At 36.9% G+C, this 25,737-nt stretch overlaps 1 protein-coding gene across 2 annotated transcripts; it reads right to left on the bottom strand.

Moving 5' to 3' along the window:
• LOC131691548 (uncharacterized) lies at positions 1–21,820 on the bottom strand. Of its 2 annotated transcripts, XM_058978055.1 has the most exons (5): positions 21,656–21,820; positions 9,860–12,274; positions 2,186–2,287; positions 1,839–2,117; positions 1–317 (listed from the first exon to the last, which is right to left on the bottom strand). In XM_058978055.1, exons 1-5 carry the CDS (start codon positions 21,765–21,767, stop codon positions 73–75), a joined length of 3,153 nt encoding a protein of 1,050 aa, XP_058834038.1. In that variant the 5' UTR covers positions 21,768–21,820; the 3' UTR covers positions 1–72. The 2 variants fall into 2 exon arrangements, with proteins under 2 accessions (XP_058834038.1, XP_058834037.1); XM_058978054.1 differs by lacking the exon at positions 1–317 and having other exon boundaries at positions 341–2,117.
• Positions 21,821–25,737: the final 3,917 nt, after the last annotated feature.

Genomic DNA, 25,737 nt, shown 5'->3' with positions numbered 1-25,737 from the left:
ATTGCGATATGCTCATAAAACTATCTATTTACAAAGTTTGTGTACATAAAATCATTGCACCCTCAGCTGAGCTCAGCTACTCTGGCTATCGAGAATTTCACGCATTTGAGTATTAACCCTATCCTGGTTATCCCCTTGCATGGCTTCCACTACCATCAGAGGCCAAAGATCGCCGAAAATTTCCGCCAGAGTGAGCTTTTCTGTTTCGGATACATGTCCGAGCCGAAGCTGTTCTATAATGTGTGGAATCAGGCTCATCATCTCCGGATCCTGCAGATTTACCGGAGCGGAAATTGTGCTCTGATGATTGATCGAATCTGAAAGTTCGAAGAGAAAAGTGTTCCGGTTAGTCGAATCGTTAAAAGTTGTCTTTATTGTACGATAATTCTTAAAAGTAATTGTTTTGTATCACAAATCACTAAATAATTAGACAGTTAAGTTTCCATCTTGCAGCGTGGTGTCATGGGTTTCCGTTACAGTGCCTGCATTTTCCTTAGAACTAACTCGACCCACCGCCAAAGGTTTCGTTGCATTGGGTAGCTCGCCGAGAAATGGCTGGATGATTATCTGGTCCGGAGGTTGGTCGGTGATCTCTTTCGCGATCTGATCGTCAGTTATGAGGTTTTTGTGGTCTGTAGAGGCTTCCGAGATTCTTTGTTCTAAATTTGTCTTCGATGAAAGTGGTTCTTTTATGGTAGTGGATGCGTTGTTGGCCAAAAATTTTGCTACCTCCTCCGAAAGCACCTCAATTTGGTCGTAATTTCTCCAGTTTTCATTCGAATTGGATTCAGCTTCGATAAGGATCCGGCCTTCTTGAAGTTCAGCATCTAAATTAGAATCTATATTTTCTTGTAGGACCTCGGACTCAACTTCCTGTAATGCAGTATCTTGTGCAATGGTTTCTTCCAATTCATTGGCCATATTTTCGACGTTTTCAGCCTCCTCTTGATTATCTTCTAACTGAAGGATATTCTCCTCACGATAATATTCATCTTCAACACTCGAACTTCGTTGTTCTGTTCTATAGTTCAATTGCGTCTTCCGAGGCACCTCTGTTTCGGATATGGGATTGTCTGTTCCAGTCTCTAGATTATCCACAGTAGCGGATTCAACTTTGGTCGAAAAAGTCGTGCTTTCTTCCGGAAGTACTTCACTTTGCTCATCGTCGTTTGACACATCTTCCATCAGTATCCTACCTTTTGGTTTCTCATAACTGAAATCTGGAACAAGTGTCACATTTTCTTGTTGAAACTTCGATTCGATATTTCGCCATTGTGTTTCCTGTGCAATGGATGCTTCCAACTCATCGACCATTTCTTCCGCGATCTCGGACTCAACTAGAGTAGTTAATAATTGCAGGGCATCCTCCTCCTTGTTCCAATCATCTCGAATTTGCGCACGGAATGATGGTTTGCTGCCATAGTCCAATGTGGCCTCCGATAGAGGAGAATCTGTCGTTGACGTTGTGTTAATTGCAAATATAGATCCATTCGTTTCAGTCTCTGGATTGTTCACAGTGCCATTCGAAGGCACTTTACTTTGCTCTAAATTATTCTCGATCAGTATCCGGCCTTCTGGCTTCTCATCATCTAAATCTGGAGCATGTGTCACCTCCATCTGTGTGGACTCCGACTCAATCGTACGAAATTCTGCATCCTGTGCAATAGATTCCTCCAATTCATCGACAAGCCCTACCGCATCCGCAACCTCATCCTGATCGGTAACTATCTGAGCAAATTGTTCTGCCTGGTCCAACTCGTCTATAACTTCTTGAGCACTCCGTCCTTTACCACCATATTGCCTATCAAAGTAACCGTCATTTGGTCCGGGCATCTCACCTTGTTTCAGCAGTTCCAGAACCTGTACGATCCGGTAACCATCGGCGAAATGTTTTCTCGACACTAACTTTTGCAGCGATTCCAGGACTGCAGTTCGGTTAACTCGTCCACCATCTATCAATCGCAGCAGGTCTGTGTGACTCAACTGCTCAACATAGTCGTCCAAGTCTTGAGAGGAAATGCGATTTCGCAGCCGGAACTCGGTTTGTTGATCTATTAGTGCCAACACGATGCTCATATCGTGCTTGATGTGCAGTAGTTCATCTGGATTAGCATCAACTGAAAGTAACGTACGGAAGCAGTAAGATAATAAGATGATTTGGTTTTTATGATTGAGAAGTGTTTACCTATGTCCGATGTGTAGTTTTCCTCGTAAGATGGTGATTTAGCCGGCTCAGAATGCGGTTTGTGGATCTCTGCTTCACTCGGTGCCATTAGTACGCCAGGTGCTGAAATTGTAAATATGATTGGTATGATTTTAATATATCTGCAAAATAATCCGTAGAGATTTATCAAGAAAGCAACTATGTATATTAAAACATATGCGAAAAACTATAGTTTATGTATAGACTACATGGCTAACTCCCATTTTGCATTTTTCACAGGAAATGGAAAAAGCTTCCGCATTCCCAAATTAACATTGTAAATACACAATTTTATTAGAAGTTCATTGACCCACGTTGTCTAGAAAAAATAGGATCATTACATGAACTACCTTTCAATTCACGAGCATTTTTGTAATTCGAGGGGGTAACCCCGGGTGTACCTAGCGTCTAAAAGGGGCTAACCCAAAATTCGCACGTACTTTTTTTATCTTTCATTTTAGAGTTATGGTGTCTTTGGCAAAGTTGTTGAGTGATATCTAGCGCTTTATTTAATCATTTCATATTAGTCGGGAATTCAGTTGCTAGGGCGGCGCTGTTATCAACTTTTTAATGGAACGAGATAGAAAGATGGTGTCTACGACAAAGTTGTATGTCAGGTAATTATGAATATATCTTCTGAAGATAACTTTGTAGGTCCTACAAGATTTGAAATATGGCGCATTTTTGAAAACATAATCTGTAAGTAAATGTTTTAACTAAAACCTTCTCTATCTCGAAACATACAGGACCTACAAAGTTGCATCTTCAGAAGATATGTTAAAAATAATAGGACCTACAACTTTCTCGAAGACATCAAACTTCTATCTAGCTTTATGAAAAAGTAGATAACAGCGCCGCCCTAGTATGCTTCAACCAAATAAAGCGCTAGGTATCATAGAGTAACTTTTTGGAAGATACCATAACTCTATAAAGAAAGATAATAATTGTTTTTCTTTTGATCCCTTATTGTTCTGTCAACTTTCAATGTAGAGACATGACACTTTCACTAGAATTTTCGAAAAATCACGCTCAACAATATACATTTGTGCAAGAAATATATATTAGATAGAACATAGCCATACATAGTAAGTATGTAAGCGGCACTCACCCTCAGGAACGACGGTTGGGGCCGAAACGTCAACGTACAATGCAATCCAACTAAAAGCAGTATTATATCGAGGTCACCGATATGTGAGCTACCACATAATATTTACTGATGGCGAATCGATTGACTTTTTCTATTAAAACTTCGGAAAATAAACGAGAAAACTCGAATTTCCGTAAGACACAATGTGGAGTTAGCCCCTTTTGGATACCAGGTAGTACTGGAGTTACCTCCATGGTCAAGTTTGACTGCTTATAGCACAAAAATCCAAAAAATATTTTCAAATTTCTCAAATGACAGTCCATGCTGATTACTTTTTCTTAAAACTCCGGAAAAAATGTGGGTTAGCCCCTTTGGACACCAGCCATTCATTTGTGTATCTGCAAAACTAATTTACACCAATAAATGTACGGCGCTACCGTCAATCGTTTAGTTGGGATCATGGCATTGTTTTCCCAGTTTTATGAACATAATTATGCCTCAAGAAACGAGCCCAATTGCAATTTTTTTTTCATTCTTAAAGTCCCCCCCCCCCCTTTTGTGTTGTGACAAATGTAAAAGCACAGATAACAGACGTTTAGGCTCGATTTGAATCGAGTGTAAATACCCGCTACTGAAATTCCGAATAAATCAGACGTCTGAAACACGTTTGGCAAACGTTTGCATATGGCGTAGTGATCGATACAATGCAGTTAGAGTGCAGCTGTCAAACACGTGAAACAAACAGTTGCGCAGATTGCAATAGTGAAACACGGATTTCCAATGTTTATCAATTTGAAAGTTTACACAGGTTTTTGAAGAGATTTTGTTCTAGCCTAAACGTCTGTTATCTGTGGTAAAAGTAAGATGCCAAATTTTAAATCATTTGGACAATTTTAGACCACGCCGACTTCGTTTGAAAGTTTTGAAATTGATACTATGGGAAAATATGAAGAAAAAATATATTAAAACCCGCTTAACATTTGAAAAGGGCCTAACTGCCAAATGCAAACAAATCGAATTTTCATGTTTTCCATTAAAAGATATCTACCCGAACACGCACATAACGTATCATTTGATTATGAAGAATTTTGATAACGATTTTACATCAAATTATAAAAGGGCCTAATTGATTTTTATGACCAAACTGATTATGAAAGGGCCTAACTAGCAATACACTAATTTTAAAAGGATTCTAACGAATTATTGTATTATAACTGATTGTAAAAGGCTTATAACAGCAGCACAACACCTACTAGATGAATTGATCGAAACTACAACTGCTCTAAGCGCACATTTTCTATAATATACATACAGGGCCAATCTGATTACGACATTCAACGCACTGCTAAAAATCCAAACATATATTTAATGTATTCCACATATATGATATGCATATGAACAAAAATATGCTATAAATTGTATTGATCACGCACATACATCTGTTATGAAACAAATTTATATGTGGCAAACTATTATAATTTTAACGTACGCCACATGAATTTCAATAGTTCTCAAATTATATTTATGTCTAGCGGATCTTTTTTATGTTCTGAAACAAATTTCAAAAAATAATGTGTGAATCAATAGATTCAGTGTGGTCATCAAATTAGTTTTCACTTAATTCTTCTAACTCTCTGTGTATATGGGTGCATTCATAAATTACGTAACACGAACATTGCCCAAATTTGACTCCCCCCTCCCCCCATGTAACAAATTGTCATGAATTTCTCTCTCCCCCTCTTCTATTACGTAACAAATTCCTCGAAAAAAAATTTTTGTTCAGTAAAAACATGTTACGTAAAGATCTAGTCTATTCCCCTTACCCCATAAGTCACAACTTCTCGTAAAACCCCTCTAAACGCGTTACATAATTCATCCCTATCAGACATGAACAGTATTTTTTGTGTGAGGTATACCAGTAGAAGCAATATGCGCAATCAAACGAAATAAAATAGTATTTATTTTCCAAATATGTTTATAATGAATCCGACCAAACCTTCTTTGGCAATATTCTCAATGTTTATGTTTTGCAGATAGGGCTTTTTCAAATATTTGGCTAGAAAATCTATAACTTTTGATGTAGTACTCAGAACTAGAAAAACTCTAGTAAGAGAACTGCGGAGAGAAAAACAGCATTTTTGGCAACGTATGCCCCGGCATTGCATGGCAACACGTCCAATGTTATAAGGATAGGCAATGTTGGATTGGATTCGTTTTTTGACAGCTAAACGCGAATCCAATCGATCCAAAATGGAGTCTCCGCAGTTCTCTTTCTAGAGTTTTTCTACTCAGAACATAACAATTCATACCTCTTTTTAAAGGAAATAACTTCATTTTTAATTCATTATAAATTTATTTATTATAAAATATTTTAATGGAGATACTTCCATGCCATGAAAAATACGGGAAAGTGCGGTACTGGGTCACTTTGTCCCCAAAATCCCATGTTTTTAATTATTTTTGTGCTCCGTGCTGCAATTTATGTATACTTAGCAGTTTTTCTAATGTTAAAATTAATCTCAGAAATCGAACGGAACCATTGCGACCTTTGTCCGAATACGAGAATCTGGGGTAATAGGGCCTTTTGTCATTCATAATATATTTGATCATTTTTTACATTTCTTAGAAAAGAAATCTATAGAATTCGCTCAAACTTTCAAGATTTTTTCCGAGGCCCGGAGGGTCGTGTCTTATATACCAATTGACTCAGCTCGACGATTTGGGACGGTGTCTGTGTGTGTATGTAACGGACAAACTCTCATTCGTGTTTCTCAGCAATGTCTGAACCGATCTTATCCACACCAATTTTAAATGAAAGGCCTATCACCCAGACAGAACGCTATTAAATGGTTTTTGATTCTAATGTTTAGTTTCCAAGATATGAATGTTTGAAGGTGCAAAAATCGCGTTTTTTGCAGTTTTTTTGAAATTTTCTGCCGAAATTGACAACGTAACTGAAATTGATATATTTTTAGAAAGGTTCTACGAATACCTTTCGAACGAACTATAGATTGTTGAAATGGGACTATTATCAAAAGAGTTATTTAACATTAAATGCGGACGAAAGAGTTTTATCATTTTTCATAGCCAGCAAGAAGACCAAAAACATTCAATGTATTATTAGTATCAAAACGGACTATTTTAGGTCAATAATATCTTCGGAGAATATAAAGCATACAATATGCCCTTGCTTTTGGTATTGTAATTTTACTGATTAATACCCCTAAGAGTGAGATATTTTCATGAATTTTCTTGGAAGTGATTTTATTGAAAAAATGCCTTAAATGAGCCAAATATTATTTCGATAAAGCGAATTTCGTATTTCATTTTTCTATTTACAACCGCTAGAATAACCACCGAACAATTCCAAGTTGTCTAGAATTGAATTTGTGCCTTGCCGTGTGTTTTCATCATTTCCTGAGCGGAAGGAAAGGACAAGGAGGTGTGGGGGATTTTATGAACGTATTTCCAACTGGTTATCACCAAACAATTCAGAATTAACTGAAATTATGTTTTATTACTATATTGTTTTTGCATTTCAATAGTACATTATTGAAAAACAAGAAAAAATGAATAGATCTCGGAAAACGTGGAAACTCCCATACATCAGTCAATCTATCTCCGGCAGAGCCGTCTATAGGGAGCACCTTGGTGACTCAAACGAACACGAAAAGTCATGAATAAATGTTCCGCGTGCCTGTTTGAATCAGTTGTTGCTCTTTTGCCAGACAAGTAACATCGTGTCTATGCATCTCGTACGACAGATTTGAGCACACAGCGCACTACGCTTCTATGAATGACGTCATCCTCGACTATTCAAAGAATGGCATTCCTCGAGCGAGTTCATTTTCCCGTCGAACGTCGGGCCGTAAAGAACACTCAGGCATGTTGACAATGCGCTACGATGAGTGCTGCATTTGATCACTGCTCGTCGCTGTTGTGCTATCTTATGACAAACGCCATTTTGGGGTGAACTGAGTTAGATATGCCATGTTACTAAATTTTAAAATCTCCATAAAGTTGCGTTTTCAGAATTTTGAAATTCTGCTGGGTTACTGAGATATAGCGAAACACGATTATGACAAGCGCCAATTTCTCGAGTGATTGAGTTGTGCTATCTTATGACAAAGAAAAAAGAGACAACATTCTTAGTTTGTTGGCTTGCTATAAGCCGAAAAGCTTATAGCAAGCCAACAGATGTCTCTGATGACATAGGTAATTCCTATGCAGATCAACCATAAGCATTAGCTAGGTTCTTGTCTCGGGAGCAAAACTTTTCCCACCATAGTTTTTTTCTGGGAATGGTTGGCTTATATATTCAAGATTATTGAACGAATTTCCTTTTGAGATTTCCACTTGTTTTGGAAAGTATACCGAAATGTACTGATGGATTATGCAAGAAGAATATTTGTTTCGTCTAGTCACCTGTCAACAATAACATTGTTTGATAGACATTGTCTCTATATTGTCAATGAAACCAACTTTTGTTTATTGTTTTTCCTGAATAAAGGAGGAAAATTGGGAAAACTTTGTGTTCCAGTACTGTCATTTTGCAACCTGATATTGCTGCTATCGCATGGAAAAGTATAATATTGGACATAGTGATCTATAACGCATAGTTTTACGAATCAGTTATAATTCATTTTTATATGAAATCTTCTGTGCACATTTGTGACACGTCATACATATTTTATCATGAATACACACTTATGACACGTATGCGAGCGACTTAGGTTTACATTTTAAGCAAAAACTGTAAGTGTAGTCAACCGATCTTCACACAAATCGAGAGATTACTTCAGAAAAGATAGAAGTATCGAATGTCTTCTCCGAAAAACTTCTAGCATTTATAAATTTTAAGATATTCAATCTCAAACTTTAAAAATCGTTTTTCTCGAAAAGTGCTAAATGGCGCTTGTCATAAGATAGCACAACAGCGACGTGCTACTGCTGGAGGAGGGGACAACGACAGGTCTAGACATCCAGCGGTCAAGCGCTCGTGATGTCTGCTTTCCATGGCTCTGATTGGCTGTATTGATTTAGCCGATGGCATCATCCTCGGATATATTACTTTCAGCATTTCTCGGGCGCGCTCATTCTCTGGTCGAACGTCGGAGCGGAGACGATAGTAGTAGCCGACAGATATATTTAAATTATGCTGTGCGCTGTGTACTGCTTTGCACACCAAGCTTGAGAGTTACGGCACTCAGTGCTAGTTGAGAGCATGCCTTTGCGATGAATCTAGTACCGCGTTGCTTTTTGCGACACTAGAGTTTATAAACTGACAAAAAAAAACTCGACGGTTCTCAAATTTGAAAAACCGATTGTTTTGAGCTTCATGGAACACCTTGAATGTCGGTTCACACTCGCTTATTTCGATTTATTTAGGTACTGGTTCCGCATAAAAGATTAAAATTTGTGCATATCGAAAATGTTGAGCCCTAGTTAGCTCGACCCATATCGAAACGAAAGCAATGAAATTGAATGATAGGTATTCTAGAGCGAATCAGTTATAAACATGACACAGAAAATAAGATTTTATGGTCACCGCAACATGTTTATTTCATGGACTTGTTGACTTTTCTCGGTGAAAATGAATTTTTCACCGAGAAAAGTCAACAAGTCCATGAAATAACACAGAAAACTAGGGCTAAGCAGGCTCATATGGCCATGATCGAAAGGAAATGTGAAGAATCCATTGCCTTCCGCTGGTAGGAGTTGGGTTTCCACCCAAGTCTATTGCATGGTCGCTGATAGAACATAACTCATTATCATGTTTTACCACCAACGCCGCGAATTATATTGCACACTACATTTTCAATATCACCGTGGTCGTGTCCTGGACAAAACCCTTTAATTTTTTCCCTGTCATTGTTTTCCGCTCTCTCTTTATCTCTCTTCACTTTCTCTGATACGGTTTCTTCTACTCTGATATTGGAATCAATCCCTCTGATGCATGTCTTTTGCCTTCCTTATAAAAAGCCTAATAGTGGTTCTCCTTGTTTTAATTTATAACTAAATAATTGTTCTTGTATACAAACTGTATTTCAAGTTTTTAAAAATATTTATGATTAATCTGCATAAAATTACATAAACATTGTTTTAGTTCTTGTAAATTGATCTGCATTACTTGTTTTAGGATGGAAATGTGTCAAAATGTATTTCTCTTAGTATTAATAGAAAACATTATGTCAATTTTTTTTACAAATCCTGATTATTATCCCACATTTTCAAGAAATTTAAATTGTAAAGCAAAGAAATTTTCATCTGAATAAAAATATAAAATTGTTGTACATGGAGAATTTCAGATGCACGCATTGTCTGCGAGACACATACATGGTTAATCTCAGATTTTGGTTTGTACCAAACTTTCGAGTGAATAATATCCCTCCCCCCCCCTTCCGCCCTCCACCGGTAATTTTCGAGTAGGTAGTACTACCCACATTACCCACGTATTCCGCCAGCCCAGGTATGGCTTGCCAAAGTGTCATCCGCAACCAGTCACTCCAAGCCGAAAGATCGAAGTTACACTATCACCTTTGTAAGTTTAGTAATGTTTCATCACTCACCTTCATTGTCGTGTTCCGAATCTGTCGCATCGTCTTCTACTGAAGAATTATGCATCCAGAGTGGTACAGAATCTGCATCACCTTCAGTAACCGAATGCTGGTGAATATCTGTGATCGAATTCTCGACTTGCTGTTCTATGTTCCCAATTAATGGTTGCACTTCATGTTCATGAGTTGGCACCGATAATTTATGATGGATTTCTTTGTTATTTTCAGAGCCTGCAGCCAGACTACTCTCGGCAATCAACTTTGGTTTATTCCCTGTAATTATTTCTGACATCTCCAGACCGGTACCATCTGTAGCAGGTACCACTAAATCAGCTGCCAATTCGGTTTTCTGATGTACTGTTGGGCTAAAGACCATATCCTTCTCTAATGGCAGCGGCAAGACGTTGTTAGTGCTACTAGTGCCGAACCCATCCTCGGGCGGTTCAATCAAATCAGCCGGCTGACTGACATCGATCGGTTTAGGCAGCTTATCCGACTCGAATACCACATTCGGTTGGTTGTAGTGATCTGGAAAAGCGTTTCCACCATGTCCCATAGTGCCCGTGTATAAATGTTCGCTCATGAATTCGTAAGGGGGTGGATCTTTTGACTTGCCACCATCTTCCTCTTCTTCTGGCAGTGGTAGTTGTTCGGGGAGTTGCTGGGCTATGTTATTAGTACCTTCAAATTCGTGACTATTTTCATGTGGAGCAGTCAAATCAACGATTGGGTGAGGAAACTGAAGCGACTCAAACATTGTGTCTGGTTGGTTGATGACGTGCGTTAGATCCAATACTATATTGCCCAACGTATCTTCTGATTCAGTGAAGTCCGAAAACCCATGCTTGTTCCCTATTTCTATCGTGCTAATTGGGCTATTGGTATGGGAAGCACCCACTGATTCTTCAACATGTTTCGATACCTCAGTTGTCGACTGTTGGATACCATGTTTGCTCCAAAATTGATGCTGCTCGGCAGCATTGGCCAATGAGTTTTCGTAAATTGATTTCATGCTCTTCAAGTCTTCCGATTCCGTTGTTTTCACCGGCAGTGCATCAGAATCGTCCTTTTCCGGAGGAATAAGCTTCCTATGTTCATCCTCATTTATAACATTTTCCACCGGCCGGTGGGCAATATTTTGATACCATGTTCCTTCAGTTACTTCCGGTACAGTTGATTCTGCGTGCTGTTTGAGGCCGTCAGATTTTACCGGTTTCTTAACGAACATAGGATAGTCTGTAGAATTGTATGTGTAACGATCATTCCAAGTGGCAACAATTTTATCAATAGTATGTGTTTTATCTTCGTTGGAGCTGACATTTGGTGTGCCGATCTCTGGAGCCTGCTGCCCATCTTCTGTGAATTCGAAATTGAACGATTCCTCACTTTCACTAACCCTCTGCTCATTTGAATGATTTAAATCAGCTACATTGACTACTGGTTCAACATGAACGGACCCCGTTAACTCATTTGCTGTTGTATATTGTTTATTAACATTTGGAACATCAATTACCAAAGGTGATAAAACATTGGTGGTCTCTTGAACTACGGTGTAATAGTTATGGCTAAGCTTCTCGGTAACAGTGGACACCTTTGGCGGTGACTCCACTGGAAGGGCATAATTGACAACAGCCTCTCTAGAGTCCGTATAGATACCTGATGAATTCTCCTCAGAATCAACAGACTCACTCGGAAGCATCGGTCGCTCTCCTTTTCCATGTGACCATGTAAGATCAGACTCCTCATTGCTCGAGTCATCAATAACAACCCACAACTCTTCGCCGGAATCCAAGTGTTCGTTACCATCCTCAGTTATGACGTCATACTTTTCATCAAACGGCACATCGCCCTGCTTCCCGAAAATTGCGTCCAGTACGCCAGCAATCGTCCAGGGTTTCTCCACATTCACTACTTTGCCCTCCACTGCCCGAATCAAATCATGTTCTTCATGAACCACATCCACGGTTAACCTGCTGGCTTCGTCCCGCAGGTTGTTCAACCAGGCACGAAAATCTTCATCTACCCAGTTTCCCAAGTGGATCGCACTCAGCGTTCCGTGAATCGCCGGGATCAATTGCCGCTGATCATTTACAAAATATTCCTTGCGCAGCGAATCCGCTTCTGTTCGTTGTCCGTGGCCCACACCCGCCAGCTCTTCGAATCCATCGATATCACGTAGTAGTTCGTGGAGATAATTTAGAAAATCTTGATCCAGTAACTGACGGATGAACTGATCCAATTTGGAGTCAGGATTCGATGGGTTTCGATAGGCGGCGATCACTTGGGTGAGGTAGAAAAGGTTGAGTAACTGACTAGACTCGTCGCTGGAATGATGAGGGCGTAGCTCTGGCCAATTGAATGCTCGAACACTAGGTGAGTCGTTGGATGGAAGGGGGTTTTCTTGATGGTGATTTTCATAGTTGTTGGCTGGAAAGAAAAATGGAAATCAGTGGTCGTAGGTTGTTTGGTGTCGATTTCAAGGTTTATGAAGTATGTAAGTACATAATTAAGATGTAAATTTGAGAAAAATTTCTTTCCTATGCATATTGAAAAAAAAAACTCACATCATGACAAAATCGCTCAATCGGCACGTCAATTTAAAAATAAAATTTCTTGGAGGGTAAAATTAACAGATTGTAGTGGGGGCAATATGGACCATTTTAACACTCCAAGTCCCAAATTTCTAGCCGGAAGCTGACTTCAAGTTACTATATCTTCATTGTTATCGAATAGATCCTATATAACACTTGTGTTTAACCCCTAGTTTGTGGACGTGTTTAGATGCCATCAGATTAAAAATCGGTTAATATTACGACATGAAAACAATTTTCCCAAGACAACTTTTTTTACGTTCAGAATATCCTGTGTGTATGCAATGTTTATATTCCGCTAGGACATCGGCGTTGCTCGAACAATGCAATTCAACGCTACACATTGCAGATATACAGGACATTTCGTAGGCAAAAAACAAGTTAATCCACATAACAGTTAGATGATACATTTCTTACACATGTCATTGTTGGCTCTTTCATTAGTGAGATGAACACAGTAAAGCACAAATAAAACCATGGATAAACTGATTAAATTATAGAAAATCAATACATCAAATAAAATTAAAAAAGTATCGCACAAAATGCAAAAAAAATATGACATTGGTAGAATGATTAATATAAATCAGTTCGGTCTTTTATCTCATCATAGTGTAATTCCACCATCCACATTATGAGGTCTTGATTATGTTCAAAAATATTTACCAAGCACAACGACTTGAGACACATTATCGATTATAATAAAATTTTATGCAGCATCCCAACATACATAGACAATGACTCTATTAAAATTAAGCTACATGACCTAGCCCCGCGTACTAATCCCGCTGCTATCCAATAACGCATGTCAAAATACGGTGAAATAGAAACTGTTACGGAAGATACATGTATGAACTTCTTCCCAACGGAGTTCGTTTAATGAGTATACTACAGATAAAACCTATCCCCTCCTATCTGACCATTCAACGCAAGTCACAAGGTGTTACATTTAATCAGCGAACATTGGTCACGTACCCAGGGCAGATTCCTACGTGCCAGTTCTGTGGTCAACCGCTACACCACGGAAACCTTGCTCGGAGGCTGCTAAAGCAAGTCCATCTGTCACGGCTAAGACCGGTACACAGTCGTCGTATGCTAAACCACAACCGGTTGTTGAACCAATGACTGCGGATCGCGCATTAACAAACACTAACTCAATAACGATCGGTCTCTGTACCACTAAACCAACTACTGTTACGAACATCGATTACAACGATTACATCAAATGCTTCTAAACCAACAACCATAGAAGAATCAGACGCCGATGAAGACTAATCTACAACGTAAGCATGAAAAACAAATAAGAACATCAGACCGTGAGCAACATGAATGTAGTACGGATGGCGACCTGGACGTGAACGAAAACGCTAGAGAAAGCGAACTGAATGACCCTCAAGTTGCGGATGACAACGCAAAATATGGGAAAGTTGGGTACTGCGTTTTTTTGTCCCTAATATCTCCTAATTTCAATAATTTTTCTGCCTTGTGATGCAAATCATACATATTTTGCACCGATCATCTAATGTGAAAAAATCTCAGAAATCGAACGGAACCTTTGCGACCTGTTTTCCGAATGCGAGAAGTTTGGGTTATAGGGCCTTTTGTCATTCATATTAAATTTTATAATTTTGTCCTGCATATATCTCCATTATTCTTCAATCAGTTTTCATAAAATGTATCTTTTTGAACGTGGAAAATTCTCGGGAACAAAAGAAAAATTGATTTGTTACCAATTTCAAAAACTTCAAGCAAAGTGGGCTGGGGTTTAAAATTGTCCAAATGATGTGAAGTTTGGCATCTGAACATATTTTGAAATTTGTCACAATATGAAAGGCTTTGAGAATCGAAAAAAAGTGAAAATTAACTTTTTTTATATATTGTAAAAATAAAAAAAAACACGGCTCAGTTATGTTAGCGCTTTGAGCCGTGTCAAATAAAAGAAAAAAAATATAAATATATCAAATGAGTTCAGCTCAAATGAACATTGAACGCTATTAAGACACATTCACACAGAGGTATTATTTTTTCCAAATTAGAAACTTGCTCGCATGAGCACCTAAGGTGAGTTATTGGTATTGTCTCGCATTATTAGATGCTATAATTACATCTTCCGTTATTTTTTCCAATTTCAAGCTCAAAGTTCACAAACATACTTTTGAATTTTTCACACCATATTGATCATTAATAGGTTGGATGCGGAGTTAAATGTTCTACCTAAATTTAAAATTTAAGTTCAATTTAAACAAAGACGCTTCCTAATAACAATGTAGAGCAATTTTAATATTTTTAACGAAAAAACCTGTTTTAATTCACCTTGTGGTGCAATTGTGCCTTTCTCATTTATCATAGCTATGATTTATGTCTATTACATTATTATGCCACGAGCCTGATGAGCAACATATCGACACTGACACACTTCAAACAAACAAAAATATAATATTTAATTAGCTTAATTAGTGTGAGCTCAATGTTGTCTTCATGTTAACATATTTTGTAATACGGGGTGGTAAGGAAGTGGGGGATAATTAGTCGGAGGGGAGGATATGTCGAGAACAACCTAACGTATTTTGCTATATAGGTAGATGAAGCGATTGCGGGAGTGAGGTTGGTCTGAGAGGGAGGGATGAAAGAGTTGAGGGGTGTGAGAGGAAGGAGGGAGAGGACTGGATGGGGAGTACAACACCCAACTTCATATTATACCCTCCATTTGAGACTAGGTTAGTGATAACACTAGTTTACAGCATTTCTGAACTAAATAAGCTAGTGGCCACTTTCAATGTAAAAACGTGTGCTGAATCCGAAAATGAAGTACAAAAAATTCACAGTAGAACATTTTTCGTGTAACAGTAAAAAAATGAATTTCAATTAAAAATGCCTTCAGTAAAATCCAAATATCTCCGGTTGTAGTGCATCGACATGAAATATTATTATGTTGAATTGAAGGTAATGCACTTTCGATCGTTAGAACATTTTGTTTTAGCGCGGCTACTAGTTCTGGCGTTATTTACGAATCTATTGAGCTTTTTCTTGATTTTTCATCATTTTTTGAGGAAAAATGAGTGTTTGGTCAATATTTTGGGCAAGATAATGCAATCCTAAAAAATATATTTCTATGGGAAATTAAAGTCTACTAATAACCAATGAAAATAAGCACTTATTAGTGTCAATCGGATGGAAATTGTGAAAGTTATTCAATTTTTGTAGAATGGAGATTTTTGAGTTTCTCTGGGTCAACTCATTGAACCGTCTCGATTCCAATTTTTTCCAGGCTTTGTTTCATAATATATGAGGGACTCTCTGTCAGAATTGACCAACCGCTCATTTTTCTTAAAAAACATGATGAAAAATCAATAAAAAAAATTCAATAAATTCGTAAATAACGCCAGAACCAGTAGTCGCACTAGAACAAAATGTTCTAACGATCAGTGCATTAAATTATCTTTAATTCAACATTATAATATTTCATATCGATGCACTACAACCGAAGGTATTTGGATTTTACTGAACGCATTTTTAATTTTAAAGGCGAAATTTATTTTTTTATTGTAACTCGAAAACTGTTCTACTGTAAATTTTTTGGACCTCATTTTCGGATTCAGCACGAAATTTTACATCAGAAATGGTGTTCGAATATTAAAGTTCAGATTTTTATTTTGTAAACTAGTGTAATTGATTCAGTCATCACCGAAGTGGCTTTAGTTCTGGAATATGCCCGGACCCCAGGAATCATCGATAGTGGACAATATATTCCAAGAATCTTTAATTCACCATCAGTGGTCTAGGCCAGTTTGCAAAATCGGTAAAGAGATCGGTGGAAAATAGGACAATAACTTAGGAACTTGTCCAGTTCCCCGCAGGCCAATATGGTCAAAACTACTTAGTGATCTAAGCCCGCTAATCCAAGTAATGTTGATTCCATTTATATATGTTTTACATCATTCACCATTTACATCACCATGGTGTTACCAGTTTATATGGGGATTTGCTGTGTGACCGTACTTATCAACCCGTAACTCTGGAACCGGAAGTCGGATCAACTAAAAATCAATAGCAGCTTATGGGAGCGGTATACCGTAAACCGGGGTGACAATGATCACTTTTCGAAGTGATCATTACATATTTTTAGACGCAGCACATTTATTTCAAGTTTAATATTTTTAAACCATGTACTGATGTATGGAGAACAAGATTGGATGGTTTTACCTAACATTGTCCGCTTACAGCTATTTTTCCAAAAATGATTTCAAGTTGATGTCCGTTTTCGTATTCCGGGGTGACTTTGATAACCTGCATTTTCACCCACACTAAGTTATTGATGTCAATGTTCTTCATTCAAATATTTGTTTAAGCTAATTCTGGAAAGATACTCATTGTTAAATAGATGTTAATTGGTATTATACAAAGTATTTCAATGTACTGCAAAATTAGAGTAACTAAAATTTATAATCGTATAATTTGTGTCCAATTAAAATAAATAAAAGATTCTGAAAACCTTCAAAACTGCTAAAATTGTTTTGTTTCAGTGCTTTATCAATGTACAAAAAGTTTCATCCATTTTAACACGTTGGAATATTGAATAATAAAAAAATGTTGCGAATTTTAGCTTAAAATAATTTGAAATAATTGCGAACTAGTTTCACAAAAAAATGTATTTAAAATAAACAAACGCTTAAAACTAAATTTGTCACATCCCAATATAAATAAAAATAAAAACTCGCTTGTAATTTATTCCTCTTGCTCAAATCTGAGATTTATTTGTTTTATATATGTTTTATGTTTTGTAAAAATGTGGTAAAGTCAAATTTCGGTTTTTTGTAGTTTTTGTACCCAAAAACCGAACAATATACTCAAAAAGTATAACAAAACAGTATTTTATAAGTTTAGAGTAAAAATAATTTCAAATTAAAATGATTCGGTAGACTATTCTGGTTTAATAAGCGATCTACGAAAAAAGTTTCGAGTGATCAAAGTCACCCCGATGATCAAAGTCACCCCGGTTTACGGTACCTTTCATTTGAAACTGTGCAAAGTGGTTCAGCCATCTCTGAGAAAATTGAGCGACATCATTTGTCACACGCATGCGCACACAAACATACGTACATACACACACACATTTTGCTATCTCGACGAAGTGAATCGAATAATATAAGCAAATCGGCCTTGCGGTCCTCGGTTAAGTCAAGTTGAAATTTCGACCGATTGCATAACCTTTTCAAGAAGTCCCAAAAAATCGATTTTTCTCAAATTATTTTTTCAGGATAACATAAAATCGCGACGTTTCATGCATTTTAAACAAATTTGGCATCAAAAATACGAATTCGATTTCTGCAATTTCAAGTTTCGGAAATTTTAGTTCCGGCTTAATGGCGATTGTTATATGACCGTACGATTCATTCTATATTTCCGGAACCATTTAACCGATGCGTACGTAATTTCATAGCAGTCTGTCGAGATAATGTACATAATGTATATAATCATTTGAGGCTAAGTTTGTGAAAATCTGCCCAACCATCTCCGAGAATCTAATGTGGATTTATTAAGGGGGTGTAAAGTGCTCACACCGAAAGTAATTTTGTTTAAGGCAAGTCAAGGCTAAATACATCTGTCCCAGGAAAGGACTAAAGAAGTGACATTAACCTGGGTAGCCAAGTCACTTCCAACGATTTATCAAATCCCCATCGAATTGAAATGGTCGGTGCGGTTGTACACGTTTCTTCCTTATTTACGGTTTAAAATAATTCGCTAATTAAATAAATAATTTGATTGCCGTATAATTTTGAATCATCTTCATTTTAAACGTTGCGCAGTTGGGCTGGCCGCATGTGCCACAAACATTAATATTGACATGAAAAATTTTTGGCGAACGTCTGCAATTTTCCAAGACCTCTACATGTATTGGCTGTGTAGGTGTAGAGTAGTCTAGACTAGACAACCCGAAAGTAATTTTGTTTAACGATTGCGAAAGTATGGCAACAATGTACCTCTTGTGTAATGTAAGGATTTATTTTTACATTCAGTATGTACGAAAAAAGGATGTTTCAGTCACGCAGAGCCATACATGCGAGCGTGCCAAGAGTCCAAATATTTCCACGTCGAGGAGCGCCACGGCGGACATGATAACTCTTGATACGATTGTCTGAACTAGGAAATTCAGTAAGATTTTTAAAACTTAGACTCGATGAACAAAAAAAAAATAGAAAAAACTTCGGAAAACGGATAACGGAAGATATAATTATTGAATACAATTGTGCGAGACAATACCTCACTAATCTCTTAATCTCTTAAGACTTCATACGAACACGTTTCTAATTTGAAAAAAAAAAATATTAACTCTGCCATTTTTTAACTGATTTTTATGATAAATAGGTCGTTGGATGCGAAATTGAATTTCCCCTTTAAATTTTTATTGCATCAAAGACGCTTCTTTGAAAGAATATTGAGCAATTCATCACAAATTTCTTGAAAAAATCACAAAATTATGGTAGTTTTTATATTGTTGTCCCAAAATCGCATAGTATTTTTACAAAATAACATAACATAGCACACCGTTGCACTATGGGGTGGCTAGAACAAAAAGTTGGACAAAATAGGGAAAATTTTTATCTAACTTTTTAATCAAACTATATTTTTTAAACATTCTTCAATATTTTGATGACTAAAAACTTTGGTCTAAATTTGTGACACACGGTCAAACATTATTAAAAATAAACACGTTTTTTTCTACTGAATCAGGCAATAGGAAACACTTTCTACTGAAATTGAACAATACAATCAATGTAGTATTAATATACTAGGAAACGTTGCTAATGACCTATTCTAACTGCTCTAATGCTGGATATATCGAAATAAAAAGTCAAACTATTTTGTTTTGACAAAAAAGGTAATTGTTTGTTTTGTGATTTTAGTACTATTTCGCAATTGAAAAAATTAGCAAATTAAGTCAAATTAAGATAAAAGGTTGAAAGCATTCGAAACTATCGGCTATTGTAAGTCCATCGCAAGTGGATACTCATCCGACCGCGTCCGACCGTTGGTTTGAGAGCAATTTGAAAATTGTAGTTTTTACATAATTTTTGTGCTTTTTATCAAACATTATAAGCAACTATAAGTCTTATTTAACTGAATCGCCTGCTAAGATTTCTTATCAGTTTCGTAAATTGTTTACCGTTTATAAGAGTCATAAATTTTCAATGACAAACCCTTACCTCCCTCCCTCCTCACCTTTTCAAACCAGCGGTAGAACTTGTAGATGAGGAACAAAGAGTCATCGAGGAATGTTAACGTTACACATTTTTCTTCAGTATACAGTAGCACTTCCGAAAAAAGTTTTTTATTGCTTTTGTTCATAGTTGATAAACTGAAAGTTTTTTTTCTTGAATTTACTATTTACCAAGAGAATGAGATTCTCCTAGTAATTTTTCATCTATGTCGACACAAATATTTTCTTTGGGCGGTCATTTACATCCACACCTCAATCTTTGAACAAAACATACATACACAATGACGAACAGCATTATTGTGACTGTAATATTGAATGCATGCATACAAAGCAGCTGTTTCTGTAGTAATCAGTTAAATATCGTCTCCTTTCAAAATATTACTTTTTGCTTTGAGAAAAATAACATAACAACGGAATGATCATCAATAAAACAAGGTAATTTATGTATTGTCTCCAATGAACAAATATAATCTAGAAAATTACATTTGTTAGAAAATTGTCCTTCGAATGATACTATAGCCACCATTCACAATGGTTTCATTTAGATTGAGTTTTTGAAGAAATATTAGAAGAAAACAAATTTCACACTGTTAGGTGGATTTTTTATGAAAAATGTGCTCAAGATCAAATATTTAAGCTTCTCTTGAATTATAATTGCAAAATAATATATAGAACAGCAGAATATAATTTTGTCCAGGTTTTCGGCCTAGTTACCCCATAGTGCGTTGGAAAGATTATATATTCTTCTGTTAAAAAAAAATTAAAAAATTAAAAATGACCCCGCAGAACTTTTTTAAGTGCTAAAAGTATGGGAAAATCTTTTTAAGATTTTGAGGGCATACAACATTTTTCATAAATTCTTTTGTGTTACATTTGATGATCACTGTAGCACCGTGTAATCATTATTTGTACTTATCAAAATAGATATAAATAATTCAATGTATTCTTGCCACTTTTTTAAACCTGTTAAGCTGCCCAACGAATGCAACTGGAATTAGTAAAATAAGAACAATTATTTGGAAATGTAATGATTTAGAAATTAAATCGATTTACTCTCATTTAATGTTAATGGTTTTGAATGTTGGATCATTTTTTTCTTAGCAAAATTTAGAAGAACCAATTAGTTTATAGGTTAACCACAGATAATTTGACAAGTATCAGCTTTTACAGTGTTTTTGCTTCAGTAACAAATAAGGTTTTATGACAATTTTAGAACCATAAAAACTTACATTGCATGTGTAGCATGCTATAAAACTTATATTCTTACTAGGGTAGTAAAATCAACGTTTCGCGAATTTGTGCTCTCCACATTCTAAGGCATCGATTTAATTTAAAAGTTTTACAAGATTTATCACATAATAAGAAATACAAACTAATACACTGCACTAATACTATTACAATGTAAAGATGAATAAGTTGGGAAGGTGTAGAGTAATAGCAAAAATTGTTTTCGATTTTGCAATCGCGAAGTTTTATTTTGTATTTCAAATAAGAGTATTTTCAGCAAATATTAAAGTTTTTACTATTTTAGATTTATAGGGCCAACTTTTTCAAACTTCAGAAGAGAAATATATATTCATTAATCTTTTAACATTTTTTCTTATCGAAATTTTTAAAGATATGCTTCATATAATTTAAAATTTATTTATTAGTTTTAGATTCCAAGTTTTCAAACTAGTGAACAGAATGAATGCACATGTTGATCTATGTAATAATATCCCCAACCCCTTCTATCCACGCCTCTGGTCCTGAGAGTAAAAAAAAGCGAAGCTTGAACTTCTTGATTCAAATACGGGTTTAACCTATCAAACCTTTTGATTTTTTGGATTATAGTTACTTTCATCATCATAATTCAGAAAATGTTTGAAAGAATCAAGGTCTTTCTGAGGCTTTTGAGTTTTAATCTTTCATTTAATCTATTAGGATCATCTGTGTATGTCAACTGAATCAAACTCAGCACTATATTACACCGTTCATTTGCATCAATCTACTATCACCTACCTTGACGCTGAATAATTGTGTATCCAAAACTGTGTCCAACTAACACCGCCAGCACACACGCTCCTAGACTAACCATTTTTGCACCAGGCATGTTTCTTGTTCTATCAACCATATTGCACGATGATTTCTTCCAGCATCCTCACTGCACTAATGAACAAGCGAAACTAATCCCGAACTTTAATCTTGGACACAGCAGAACTGCCCAATAGCAGGTGACAGTTGATTTTTTGTCCCGTTTCAACCGACGCACTCCATCGTCGTCGGTTTTTACTACCTACCCATTATCATTTATCCCCTGAGATCAAAGTGAAGGATGGTGAATTCGCTCTCCGTCTACCTCGAACGCACGGAGATCCTTTGTATGGCTCACGTACAGATCGGTCATTTTCGATGATCGTGTCTTCCTCATTATCCTGCTTATTTTTAAATAGGTGCACAAATCTATTTGGGTCAAATCGAAGGTCAAACTACGTACACAGCATTGTTTATTTTATCCGGTTGTTTAGATTTGTATAACGAAGACATTTCGAGAAAGCAAGCATTTTAGGGTAGTGCGAAGCAGTTGATAATATAAAATTATATTGAATTGTCGAGAAACTGCGGCAAATAATACCAATTTTGATTAGCATCAATATCGCTTTTAGACACACTAAGATCGTATGTAAATTATTAGAATCAACTACAAACTTGATAAACTTGTCAAAACATATTTATACTACTTTTCCTTGCAGCATGGGAAAATTCTTATATGTTTCACTATTCGTTTTGCCTGAGTACAAGAACAAACTTTAAAGCAGCACTCAATAGAATTATAGTTATTGGTAACAATCTAAGCATCTTTTTGTTACTTCAATAAAACATGTTTCCCAATTTGGCGGCAGTCAACGTGAATCAGGCAGCGTGGATTCGAAACTGATGTGGCATTACACCTCGCATACAATGTTTACTACAACTTGCAGAGACCTCTAGAAACGAGCAGCAAAGTTGTATGCCACACGCGTTTCAATCTAGTACGTTTTTATTTTCGACAAGTTGTAATCTAGTACGGTAAAATGCGAAACCGATACATTCATCCCACGAGTTAAAAATATTCAAATTCGTTGAATGAAAACTGATCATATTCAGCCGCATTCATTATCAATATTCAGTGACGCAGCTGAAAACGTCAAACGAACAAATCGCCCATTCATCCACGGCAGATTTTCATTCGTCTTCGATTATTATACGAAGCGACTGTGCAGCAACGAATCAAACGCATCAAAGTAGGCCCTGGCACAATGTAAGCCATGATGATTGTTGTTTCATATGCTTTACCGGCATTTGAAAACATTTTCCTAGACAATTAGTGAAATGAATATATTATACGATATTCAATTGAATTATATTTGAATGAATATTTTTTCTATTCACCACGAGTCGCAACAGGTTCATTTTCAGCCGTCAAAAAACACATGTTCCGAAGCAGACAAATTCCAACTACAACTATTTCCGAATTTTGCTCATGTATTCGATATGGGAATCTCCTTTCACTAGTTTCAAGTCCAGTTTTAAAAAGAGTTTTCCATAAATTGCATATATTGGCATACAAAAGTTGATCACAAATCCTAGTTATACCGACAAAATATGCGAGAATGACAATATTAGTCATATGAGAATGAGACTATAGACAAAACACTTCAATTCTCATCGGCAATGCACACTGAAGTAAACTGCATACTTTTTATTTTTCAAATTTGAAATGTTCTGGAATTTTAGACTATTTTCAGATGTTTCTGAAACTGGTATTACGCGTATAGTCTCAGAATATTTTGGCTATCTTGCGACAAGGAATGATAGCTGAATGCTTCATGGACTGTTCGTTCTAATTACCTTAATTATACCTTTAAGACTTTCGGAAGCATATTTTGAACCATTTGAGTATAGTTTCAATAATTTATTGCATTTTGATTTTGACTATAAATAGAGATACAATTTAAAAAGTATTTACATTTTGACTTGTTGAAAATATGTATACTGTTTAAACGAGTACCTAGTAATATTGCAACATTCCTGGAAATTACTCTAAAGCCCTTACATGTTATATAACTACATGAATGTCTACGTCTAGGTCTATTTACAATAAATATTTACATTTACAAGTGCTTGCGATAGCCTACTATGTCTCACTTTTACGTACGATTGGTCTGTTATTACTTTTAATTATTTTCAGTTACCCGAATAAGTTAGAATTTCACTCATACCCTCTACCTGTTTCGTTCATCGCGCCTTTTATGCATCTTATCTCGGTGACTCGCAGCCAGCCTAATTAGCTCATTGACGGACGGATTCTCGAACTGACCCGGCTTGAAACGTGGCTTGAACTCGTTCACAAAGAAATCATCAATGCCCTCACTCTCGTCGTACGCATAATCCAGCGAAGGTATCAATCGAAATTCATCTCTACTCGTCGTCTCGTCGTCCCCATCGGTTTCCTCCTGGCCGACGTTCTCCCTTTCCTCGATCGTTTTCTCCGTCACTGTCCGATCGTGTTCCGGGTAGTCGTCATCCTCTTCATCATCATCATCGTCGTCGTCGTTGTCATCGTCCAGGTGGTTGCCACCGATTTGCGCCAAGACAGCCGCCATAATTGCCGCCTCGTTGGCCTCTTCGACGCGGCGTTTCTCTTCTGCAGTTAGCTGCTCGAAACGTTTCACCGAGATCGCGGGTGCGAGCGATCGCTTGAGTCGTGGTACTTTGATAGTTACTTGGACGTTTTCAAAGTTGATTGAATTTGACTGCTTTGAGCGTAAATGTTGCTGTGCTGTGCGTGTTTTAAGATTCGATCCATTCTCGGCGGAAGATCTTTGGACGATAGCAGCTACTAACCGCAAAAGTCGCTGTGGTGGATCCACTGTTCCGTCACTGGAGAACTTGATAGGCTTTGATCTGTCAGCACGGAATATCCGATGGACGGTGTTTCCTTGAACGTCGTTCTCGATTTGCTTGCGGATGTCCTGTTTGCCCAGCCGAACTTCTCGTGAGTTCAGCAGAATCGACAGGATAGGGTTGCGAGGGGTGAATGCTTCGCGGCGGGATTCCTCCACTAGTAGATCCCACAGATTTCCGAAGACTTTGCGGAGCGCCAGATGTTCTTTGATCGTTAACTGGCCAGTTCGAAGCTGCTCGATGGTCACCGGGATCAAATGTAATGCTTCAAGTTCATCGAAATTGGATGGACCTATAAAAATGGTTGGTTGTTATTAAAATTGGACTAATTAAAGGTTTATTTTATAATGCGTTTTTGCCAAGCAATAATCAAGTTAAATTTTTCAACTTACCTTTTGAATGATGATTTATATGGCTCGAGTAAAGACCTTGGTGTTGCAGCCTCTGTTTGTAATTCTCCAAGGTCCGTAGATAATTACTGAACTCATCTTTCTTGTTTGATGAGTTTTCACGAATCACGTATCCTGTTGCACTGTCTAAAAGTAAACTGAGCACCACAAGCAGCACAGATTTGGAACACATTTTTAACTTTATTACTTCGTATTAACTAATCTTCAAATTAGACTAATGACAAATATGTTGAGCGCAGATGTTCTTTGCTTAAAGTTCGAGTAGTGAGTGAATGATTAAATGACCGTACCACATCTTAAATATCTCTTGCGTTCCTTTTTTTAACTACCTGAATCGGATCTGTTGTCTCTCATTACTTGGCGACTGTCCAACCGACTTCCTTTCTATGCATTATAGCTGGAGAAGCCACAATGTTTTTAAGGTAGTCCAAGGCGTGGCACCGAAAAACGAAGACGACGAGAAGTCGCCGTCCGAAATCAAAACAACTGTCCGCAGACATTGACGATTCGGACGGAATGTCATAAAAGGGTGTTTGTTTGGGGGAGTCCTTAGGATTTGTGGTGGATGAGCATTATGTCATTATGTGTACAATTGTAAGCCCAAATCGATTCCTGCTGAGACTGGTTATACAGTGAAGATCCGTTTTTATCAGCCCCTTGGCGTATTTTAGGCTGATGAATAGGAATATTGACCAAATCGGGACCAATTTTTTGAATAAAAGCAAGCTGTGAAAATATTCTTCTTTG

The sequence above is a fragment of the Topomyia yanbarensis genome, chromosome 3 (genome assembly GCF_030247195.1).
Source record: "Topomyia yanbarensis strain Yona2022 chromosome 3, ASM3024719v1, whole genome shotgun sequence".
In the NCBI taxonomy this organism is placed as follows: Eukaryota; Metazoa; Arthropoda; class Insecta; order Diptera; family Culicidae; genus Topomyia; species Topomyia yanbarensis.
The sequence above is the reverse complement of the archived record's forward strand: the minus strand, read 5'-3'. Positions and strand labels throughout refer to the sequence as shown.

Excerpts from the sequence above, each read along its gene's own strand:
- LOC131691548 (XM_058978054.1), bottom strand. The coding sequence starts at position 21,767 with ATGGTTGATAGAACAAGAAACATGCCTGGTGCAAAAATGGTTAGTCTA. Across the intron at positions 2,288-9,859 it reads TTCGGAACACGACAATGAAG|CACCTGGCGTACTAATGGCA; the intron begins GTGAGTGATGAA and ends TTACAATTTCAG. Across the intron at positions 2,118-2,185 it reads AAACTACACATCGGACATAG|TTGATGCTAATCCAGATGAA; the intron begins GTAAACACTTCT and ends CGTTACTTTCAG.